The 11,404-nt window shown below is 25.3% G+C and overlaps 1 protein-coding gene across 1 annotated transcript; it reads right to left on the reverse strand.

Moving 5' to 3' along the window:
• Nucleotides 1-1,097: 1,097 nt before the first annotated feature.
• Nucleotides 1,098-1,931, reverse strand: LOC124929803. Its single transcript, XM_047470194.1, has one exon. It carries the CDS (start codon nt 1,929-1,931, stop codon nt 1,098-1,100), a length of 834 nt encoding a protein of 277 aa, XP_047326150.1.
• Nucleotides 1,932-11,404: the final 9,473 nt, after the last annotated feature.

The raw sequence follows: 11,404 nt of genomic DNA on the forward strand, positions 1-11,404 counted from the left end.
TAAAAACAAAATTATGTAATACACGTGGCATGTCTACAGCCGTCAGATTCCCTCAAAAGTTGACGCTCCAAATTGCGCCCCGCGTGGGCAAAGAAAAGAAAAGAAAACCGGAGCTTCAAATCGATGCCTGAACCGTGGACCTTTTAGATTTTTTTTCTTCTTCAAAGACGGGCTCCCACGTTTATCTTCTTCTCGGAACCACAAACCCCCACGATTGAAAGTTGAAACAAGTGACCCACGACAGACACCAATCCTTCCAGAATATCTCTTCAATAAATCCCACCCCGAAGAAAGCTCTAAAATCCTTATTTTTTCCAAATTGGAATCCACACCACCATTTCCTACCAAATTAATTCCAATAACTTCTTGCAATGGTGGAAGATTGAATCTTACCCAAAATCCAAAACCATGTTCCCGTTTTGACCAATTTGTTTTTGCAGGTTGTGATGGAGAGGGTCTGTCTAATAATGCAGAGTTTTGACACTAGTCTAATGCGGCAGACCAGGAGCCAAGAACAGCAGGGAGGAGAATTTGAGGTTTGCAATTTTCTGATTGAAAAATTCTAACCCCCTAAATTCTTATGACTCATTCGATCCTCCTGTTGTCTCAAAATTTGGAACAAATTTTGTTATCATTTCCTCAAATGGCCCTCTAATTACTATCACCCTTTCAGACTAGCCCCCCTGGATGTTTTCTGTATTTAATTTGATTTAAAATCTTGTTGTTTTCCTCGATTTTTTTCCCCCAGGTATTACACTTGGTATTCAAATTCAATCCTAGGCTTATGATTTTGGAAATTTGTATCAATTAATCTGAAATCAATTCCATAATCAAAAAGGGTTTTTTCGAAATCAAGATATATATATAATAGGATAATATTGAAACCCGAGAATATAATGGTTGTTCAGTATTGATACAAATTAACAAAACATACATGATTCTGAATTCGGTTTGATCGTATCTTGATCATCTTATGATATATAGCAGCAAGGATGTCGTCGTCGTCGTCATCAATTTGATCATGATCAGGGAATTCAACAAGAAGAGCCATATATCATCATTCATCATTGATCTTCATCATCATTTGTAAATTGTAATCATCTGATGAGCAGTTCGAAAAAGATAGTAGAAAGGACAACCGTTGGATCTCCAAATATAAGGCCAACAAGAGTCCTGACGAACAAGGCCGCCTTCCACAAAAACCCATGATCCCCCTTGCTTCTGCTATTCTTCCTAGCCAATTCCTTCAAATTAACCGATGATCCCACATCACTACTATTAGTATTACCCTTCTTCTTCTTCTTCTTGATCATCTCCATTTTCTTCCATGCCTCAATCAGAATCTCTGTCAAGCAATACACATGTACTCGATAATCCCCGCAGCTGGACACATAAGACCACCCAGGGACCCACTTCTTAGTCCCCTTCAAACTTCGTTTCTTGCACCACAGACAATTTTTCCGACAACAGACAGCACCCGATGATCCGGCGGCGGCGGCGGCCATGGGCAGATTGAGGAAGAAATCCGTACCGTCGACGTGAATCTTGGTCTCGAGATTGCTACAGCAAGGGTGTAAATCCCACCCTTTTTCCTTGCAGTGGTACACGAAACCGCAGACCCGTTTCCCGCACGCGTCACAGAAGCGACCCGCCGGGGTGTGAGGATGGAAGGGTAGGAACTCGAACGTATCGCCTGGGAAGTGGTCGTGGGAGATCCTAGTACTAGTAGTAGAATTAGAGTGCTGCAGTACTACCTCGTGACATAGCTTGTGGAGATCGTAATTGCAGCGATCGCAACGATATCTCGGGCCGATTCCCAGTTCCTGGCAGCCATCGCATTTGAAGGTGTTTTGGTAATCAGAGTTCCATTCTAGTTGGTGCAAGTGTTTCCACTCACCATGGCCGTTCTTTCTAACAGTGATCATAGACATGATTAAGATTGATAAACGAGTATTTGAAATATTCTGATATGAAGGAAAAATGAGAGATTAGTATATATATAGAGAGAAATATGTAGGGTAGGTGTGGCATTTGAGATGGTTTGGTGTTGGGCAAGGAGATGAGTACAGGAGATGAGTACGCGTTTTTACAATTTTTAAACACTAAAAATTCAGAACCAATTTCCAAACTAACCTTGTTTTAGGTTCAACTTCCCAAACTAACCTTCCTTACTTTTCAAACTCAATTTTCATATTTTAATTTAATTAATTATTTTATTTTTATTATATTTAAACTTATTTTTATTATACTTAAACTTATTATTAAATATATATATATTTAAATTAATATTTTTTTTTTAAATATTTAAATTTAACTTTTTAACAAATAAGATTATTTATATTTTACATTATTATTTATATTTTGAATTATTAGTTTTATAATTTTTATAATTTTAATATATAAAATACATTTCAATTATTATTTATTATATTATAATAAATATTCACACTAATACATTTGGTATAACTTTTTGGCCACACCTCCCATAAATTATAATCTTTTGTGAGTTATTCATCTTAATTCGAATACACTAACTTTGACTTCGTTAGTTTTTCTCTTTTTCAAAATTTTATTGGGAATGAAATTATCATATTTCTCCCAATTGAAAACGTACGGTAATGATTTTCTTGAGCATATCTGAAATCGTTAACACTATATTTTATGTTAAGTTTGTTCGTTGATAAATATTTTTGACTTATGTTTTTATTATTGTTTCTCAAATGTTTAATCTCGTTATTTTCTGATTTATTTGGTAACACATTGAATTGAATGATTGTGTTTTTTTATAATGTTTTTTTCATTATATTTAAACCATTCTCGTTTATATAATATTTTTTAAAATAAAAATTAAAAGTTATATAAAATAATAATTAAAAATAAATATATATTAAAATATAAATAATCAAATTTATAAAAATATTAATTTAAATATTTATATTAAAATATAAATAATCAAATTTATAAAAATAATAATTTAAATATTTTAATAAAAATAATAATGTAAATATATATATATATATATATTCAATAATAAGTTTAAGTATAATAAAAATAAGTTTAAATATAATAAAAATAAAATAATTAATTAATTAAATTAAAATATGAAAATTGAGTTTGAATAGTAAACGAGGTTAGTTTAGGAATGAATGAACAAAGTAGGTTAGTTTAGGAAGTTGAATATGAAACAAGGTTAGTTTAGGAATTGATTCAAAAATTCATATAACCCGATTAGGTACTTAACCGTGTAGTTATTTTAAGAGTTATGATTTCAAGAATAAGAGTTATGATTTCAAGAAATTGATGTTTTTATGAAGTAAAAATAATAATAATTTAAAATAGGAAGTATTTTAATACTTTAATTAATTAATTAATTGAGTTATATATATGATGAATAAAATAAAGTTAAATAATATTTAAATAGATGATGTGGTTTAACAAACAAGTCCCAAGAATGGAAAAAAAAAATTATTATATATTAACATACTCATTTCCTTCCTATCAATACTTATCAACATCTTTTTAAAATAATTTGTGGTTAGTTAAGTCTTTGTTTGATTCGGGTTTATAAGTCGCGTATGAGTGTGTATGAGTGTTTACGTAATAAATTTTTGCGTCGTTTAAAAAATTACAATCAAACACACTTTTGCGTTTAAGATTATAATTTCAGAGTTTTTCTCTCTTTATCATTTTTAAATATTTTTAATCATTCTCTCATTTATTTCATTCATTTCTAATTATTTTATTAATTTATTATCTATTTAATCTTTTTCTAATTATTTTATTTATTCTCTCTTATCTATTCCATATATTTATAATGTTTTTATATATTTATATAAAATTATTATAATAAAAAAACATAAATTTAAAATATTTTATTTATTATTTATAACATGTGTATTTTAATATATAAAATAATTAAGCAAAATATAAAATATAAATATAATTTTTTTATTTATAATTATAGTTTCTGAAATTAAACTAGCTTTAATTAATTATTTAAAAGTACCTATTACAATTAAGATGAATCAAACTTGACTAAATGAATGATAATAGAAGATGGTGAGAGAACCCAGTAATGAATTGAAAATTAGGTAAGTGAAGGAGGGTTGAAAGATGAAAAATATATATAATAATAAATTGCTTTTTTTATTCATATCATTTATTTTAAAATATATTATTTTTAATTAAATAATTTATTAATTTTTAAATTATATATTAACAAAAAAATTATAAAAATTAATATATTAATATAATTTTTTTCAAATATATACTATTTTTTAATTTAAATCATTTATTAATATTTAAAATTAAATTAATAAATATATATAACATTATATATATATAATATTAATTATTAAATAATATTATAAATATAAAAAATAAATAAACTGGACTTATAAGCTAAATCAAACGTATCCAAGTTTAACGATTAAATAATTAGATAAGATCATATCCAATATACTAAAGAATAAATTGGATAGGCGGACGATAATAATCAAACTAGTCTAAGTAAATACAAACCAAAGCTTTTATCACATAACTGATTATTAAAGTAAAGATGTTGGAATGTTCAACCAGTCTCAAGTCTCTAACATCATTTTCTTTCTTTAATCAATATATATATATATAATATAGTATCATTAATAAAAAATAAATAAATAATTGAAACTTGGTGATCAAGTAGTTACTAACAAGATAAAGAATCAATTAAGCCATTACTAAACGGAGGGATATATAGATTAAACAAAAGAATTGTTTTCTATTTTATTTAAAAGAATAATATCATATAATTTTCAAAATTTAACTTACTAATAAAATAATTTTAATGAAACAACTTAATAAAAATAAGAGAAATGATTGAAAAATTACATGATTAATCTGATTCGTTAAAAAGTTAACAATTTTTTTTATCTTCTCTCTCCTCACATTTTATCATTTTTCTAGCCGGTGATAATGTAGTGACACGTCATTTCATTTCCTGAATTCTCTTCACCTATCACTCTTCTAAAAATAATAATGTATTTAAACCCAACAAAAACAAAAAAAAAAAACTATAAATCGCATTGTTCAAACTTTTGAAAATAGGGTTAATCACACCGACCCAGACCTAGGATTCGGTGGTGGGATGGGCTTAAATCTTTTTTAGGGTGTGCTAAAGTAAAAACAAAATTTGTTTGGATAAAACGGGTAAATAAAAATAAGTTTTACTATTTTTTAATAATTAAATAAATAAAATAATAAATTCTATTGAATTTTTTTTAATAATTAAAGGGTAATGTCATATTTTAATTTTTTTTTAGAGTGGTTTCAGCACACCCAAACCCTTACATAGATTCGTCCCTGATTACAAACAAGTTGAACATCTACTTTCTTATATATAATTACCAACGTAAAATATAGGAGAAAAAATTATTTTGGCTAAGCATATATCTTCAAATTCTTCGCCCTTATATAAAGTTAAATATTATTCATACAATTTTATATTATGTAAAATGATATAATATATAATATTTTTTGTAATTTATTTTTAAAAGCACAACTACTTCTAAATACACATTTTTTTAAAGTTTAATATTTTCATACACAAAACTACGATGGATTGAACGATCGTAAATGTTTTAAACGAGCCTCTAAATGAACATGTTCGCGAACTCATTAACGAGTCTCTAAACGAACATATTCGCACCGAATAACTAAAAACTCTAGTTTGACTCATTTAATTTTCAAGTTTTTAAACGAACTCGAATTCAGTTCGTTAAGACTAACGAACGAGTTCGAACGAGATTTTTATCGAGCCGAGATTCAAATAGCTCGCGAGTAGGGATGCCAATTATAATCCGCCTGCGGTTTTTGACCCGAACTATCCCGTTATGGGTGATTTATCCCTGAAAGCGAACGGGAATATGGAGGGAAGATATTTGTGTCCCCGTCCCAATTTTATCATGATTTTGTCCCAAACACTAATAAACATAATTAAATATATAACTTATCAATATATTTATTTATTCTTTATATTTTATATATAAGAGTTTTAAGTTTGTTTAATAAATTTTCAATATATTACAATATATAATATTAAAATATTCGTTTATATAATTTTGTGAAAGAAAAATTTTATTTTATTTTTATAATACGGTAGAAAATCGAACAATCTCGAAGTAGAATAGGACATCTTGAGCAACTCAATTAATTTACATTACTTTAAATTCATTAATTATATTAATTTTTTATCTTCTATTCTCTTTAAATTCACATCAACTTTAAAAATGTAACATCCCAATAAGGTAATATATATAAATAAATGAGAGATTTAAAAATTATATAAAATATAATATGAAAAGTGAAAACAGTAAATTAAATATTTTTACATGTGTATAACCCAAAAAAAGAGCTACAGTGTTTTTTTCAATGTAATTGGTTTATAAAAATACATATATTATTTTTAAAAATAATAATTTTATGTTTATAAAGTGAAAACAGTAAAATAAAAATATTTCCATATTGATTGGAAAATGGGCAATGAAAAAAATATGGGGGTTTGACAGTTGTTAGCACCTCAACAATCGCCAAGAATATATAGATACTAGAAAGTTTCAAAACTGGTGGTGGATCCAATTGTTGTTCCTACGAATCGTCATCAATTATGGAGAAGAGGAAATATCTATTAAATTTAGTATATTTTAATTCATGATGTCACATTAGCCTTAATACATAATTACATTTTAGTTATTAATTATACAAATCCTAATAGGAGAATACGTACATTTGGTTATATATACGTACAAAAATTGAATTAGAATTTAATATATTGTTTTCTGTTTTTGTATGAACGTTAGAAATTAATATTAATTATTAATTTAAGACGTTTTAAATAAAAATCAAATATAAATATATATTAGGACTAAAATAGAAAACAAGTGTATTAATTGAAAAGTGAAGTTTTAAATTATATATTTTTTCAACTCTTGATATATATATGAACACTCAAATAAGCAATAATTATAATAAACAAATTAACCTTGACCATTATCTTTTATTTTTATTTTTGTCCTAGTCATCATAATGGCATCGATCATTATCCTGAGAGCATGTCGATCGAATCATGGTTATAAGTTGTATGGTTTATTTGATTTCCCTTAAATCTGTAAAAGTTAGTAATTAAATATTGACAAAGAAAATGTTGGACAACATGTCCCTAAACATTATTTATTATTTTTTGACCCGCATTAATATATTGGGAGTTGTAAGGGAGAAAGTCTCTGAAAATTTAGGAAATGATTTTTGAATTTATTTATGTGGTCTTATTCAATAGTTAATTAAATCAGTTAAGAATCAAGCAAATTTATTCAAGTAAATGCATGTTGTATAGTCTAGTTAAATCAAATATAAAATAGGTTAATTAAGCAAATGCATGTTGATGTGGTACCATACATTGTTAGACAGAGAGAGTAACTAAAATGGAATTTTCAGAATTCCCCACATATTGAAGCAAATAAGGTTTTATTTTGGGTAATGAATATTTTGCGTAATTAATTAAACTACCACATTTTTATGGTCAATCAATCTAAAGTCTCAACGTCATTTTCTTTCCTTTCTCAATATATATCTGTAGTTTCATATAATAAAATTAAATTATTGTAACTTGATGATCAAGTAGTTATTAACAAGATTAAGAATATTGTAATTAATTCGATAAACAAAAAAATTGTTTTCTATTTTATTTAAAAGAATTATATAAGAATGTCCAAAATTCAAATTAATGAAATAAAAATAATAGTTTATACAAACACAACACAAATTAACTAAAAAACAACCATATTTCTTCAAAATCTTGACCCCAAAATAAAGTTAAATATTATTCATATTTTTATTAAGTTTAAATTATGTAAAATTATATAATAAATAATAATTTTTGTAAATTAAAAAAAAAAACGAAAATACAACTTTAATAAGAAAAAACAACTTCTAAATACATAAATTTTTAATGTTCAATATTTATCATACACAAATATACAATGTATTGAACAATCATAAATGTTCATAAATGTTCACAAATGTTCTAATAATTTTAAGTCGTCATGTGATTTATATGAGATCATTGTTGAAATCTCAATCTAAATTTGAAAAAATTATATGTGAGAAAACGAAATCCCACTAAAGAAAAAATAACTGTTATTTGCTCATCAAATATTTTAATAAAAATATTTGAATACTGGTCATAAACCTATATATAACTAAATATTTTGTTTAGAGTATGTAATCGTGTTTTTCTTTTATTTAAACGATTAAGGACATAGTTGTTATTTTATAATTTTCAAAAGATTCTATGCTTATATTATATCCTCCATTCTCATTTAAAAGGCATAATTAATTGATTGAGTAATTATATTGAAAATGACTTGTCCGTTAACTAATTTGTTATCATAGCAAAAATATTATTTATTTAGTTTATCATTTAAACTAGTTGATTAGTTATAAATTTATAATATAAAATAGTTGTTACTTTATGTAGTCTGGATACATTGATTGAAGATAGACATATATAAATGAAATCCAAAATTCTTGTTTCTATATATTGTAATGAAATTTGTTGTCTGAAACATTGAAATTACATCCAGTATAAAACTCTGTTGAAGATTAACTTTCAAAATTGAATTCAACATCAAAATTTATTATAATTTTTTTTTTTCTTTTTATCATTGGTATGCTAATATATAACCATGAAATTTTTGTGTCAACAATGATTTCGATATTGAAGCAGTTATTAATTAACTTTCGAGGTCATAATTCAAATATAAAATAGAGCCGTGATAAGACAATAAAGTTGGGAAAAAGTAAAATTAAGAATCTGATATATCTTGCCAATTGTGCAGAAAAGATAAATAAATAAAAAAATTATACTAAAAAAATAATAAGTTAAAAAAAATGATCATGTACCAGAAAAAAATGTCCATGTTCAAAACAAAAATGTCCTGTTCGATATATTTCGTTGTATTAGCACCACTACTATTTGGTTTTTGGAAAAGTATGTCCTAATAAAATATATTTTCCTTGTTAAATCATTAATTATTATATTAGGTTAAGAGTGTTTTACACCGAATATAAGAATATTGCGAATCTATGTTAATTATTTAATTACAAACTCCAAAGTTAATGTTTAGAACAACATATATATTTCCTATTAAAAATAAAAGGGAAATGAAACCATGGAAATTAAGAGGTACAATAAGGTCTTGTTCTTTTTGGGTTTTTTAAAAAACCCACCCCAAATCAATTTTCTAATCAATCACTTCTCAACAATCACATCACCCATTTCATTAACCAAAATACTAAAATAATCTCTATTTTAAATTATTATTTTTTATTTTATTCATATATCAATACCCTTTAAGTCTTTTTACCAAAAATAATCATCACCTCCTCAAAATCATCACCAATCATTATTTTTTTCCCTCTCTAATTTTTTTCAAAAACCCCAATCCGAACAAGGCCTAATATTGTAAACAAAAAATAATAATAATAATTTTTCCGTATAAAAAAGGTCTTATTATTATTGTACACCATTAGACCCTCTCAATAGACCTGCCATATTAATTTCTGTCTTACACATGTTTCAAACAAATTTTGTCATTATACTTATCTTTTTATTTTCATTCTCAAAATATCCACAATTTTCTCTCTAAATCATAAATTAACATTTTAATTATAATTTTCCCACTAAACTTATTAATACTTTATTTTACAAATATAAACATATATATTAATATTAAATAAAATATATTACATTAAAATAATACATATTTTATTTTTACTTAATTTTATAAATATAATATATATAATTCAAATTAAACATTATAAAATAAATAATTCAAATAAATATTATAAATTAAAATAAAATATTATATACTAAAATAAAATATATTACATATTGTTTTAATATTATATATTAAAATAAAATATATTATACTATATTATATTATATAAATATTAAAATAATACACATATTACATAAAGAGTAAAATACTATAAATATTATAAGATTTATGTAATTTATTTTATTTATTTTATTTTAAAGTTTGTTTAATTAATAGTTTTATAAATATTTTAAGATTTATATAATTTATTTTAAGGTTTATTTTATTTTATTTCAAGTTTATGTTATATATTTTATTTTAGTTTATATATTTTATTTAAAATATTTAGTTTTAATTATATATATTATATTTATAAAACTGAGTAAAAATAAAATATATGTTATTTTAATATTTATGTAATATATGTGTTATTTTAGTATATAATATTAAAGATTTATGTAATATATTTTATTTTAGTATATAATATTTATTTAAATTATTTAATTTATAATGTTTAATTTGAATTATATATATTATATTTATAAAATTAAGTTAAAATAAAATATATGTTATTTTAATGTAATATATTTTATTTAATATATGTATTATTAATTTTAATTAATATTTATATTTGTAAAATAAAGTTTGAATGAGTAATTTGTAATTAATATGTTAATTAATGGTTTAGAGAAAAAGAGGTGAGTATTTTGGGAATGAAAATAGAAATGTGGGTATAATGAGAAACCTATTTTAAACGTGGATAAGACAAAAATTGTTTCCGCCATAAGGGTGACTCTTGATCACCTTTAAAACTTTAGAGTTTCACCGGTAAATATTTACAGAAGCTTAGGCTTAATTTATCTTTATAAAAACATTTATGGGTGATTTTGATATATTGTTTTTTTTTTTAATTCGTCTCTCCTCCTCTCGGAAAATTTGACGAAATGACCCTAAAAAGGTGAATAAAAATGCGTTGGTGACCACTTCATATTTTTTTGACAAAATTGCCCATGTTGCGAGACGCAACCGGATGTCATGTGAAAAGTTTACAATCGCGAGATGCAACCGAATGACATGTGAAAAGTCTACAAATCGCGAGACGAAACCCCGGTTGCGAGAAGCAACCGGCAAGCGCGAGATGCAAATTTTCTTTTGACAAAATTTTGCATTTCGCGATTGTCGGTTGCTTCTCGCAACCGGGGTTTCGTCTCGCGATTTGTGGACTTTTCACATGAAATTCGGTTGCGTCTCGCGACAGGGACAATTTCGTCAAAAATATATGAAGTGATCACCAACGCATTTAAAATTATGCGTTGGTCATCAGCTTATTTACCCCTATTATGAGGGTCATTTCGTCAAATTTTCCCTCCTTTCCTCTTACCTCGAAATTTGACGACATAACCTAAAAAAACTGTTAAATATGTGACCAGCGTCCAACGCATAAATTTAATTACGCAAATTACCACTTTAAAATATTTTAACGAAATTATCCTCGTCGCGTAACGCGGAGGGCATGATCGTCTCGCGAAAGAATAACCTGTGAAATTACC

This window comes from Impatiens glandulifera, chromosome 3, assembly GCF_907164915.1.
Source record: "Impatiens glandulifera chromosome 3, dImpGla2.1, whole genome shotgun sequence".
Classification (NCBI taxonomy): Eukaryota; Viridiplantae; Streptophyta; class Magnoliopsida; order Ericales; family Balsaminaceae; genus Impatiens; species Impatiens glandulifera.

Excerpts from the sequence above, each read along its gene's own strand:
- LOC124929803 (XM_047470194.1), bottom strand. The coding sequence starts at position 1,931 with ATGTCTATGATCACTGTTAGAAAGAACGGCCATGGTGAGTGGAAACAC.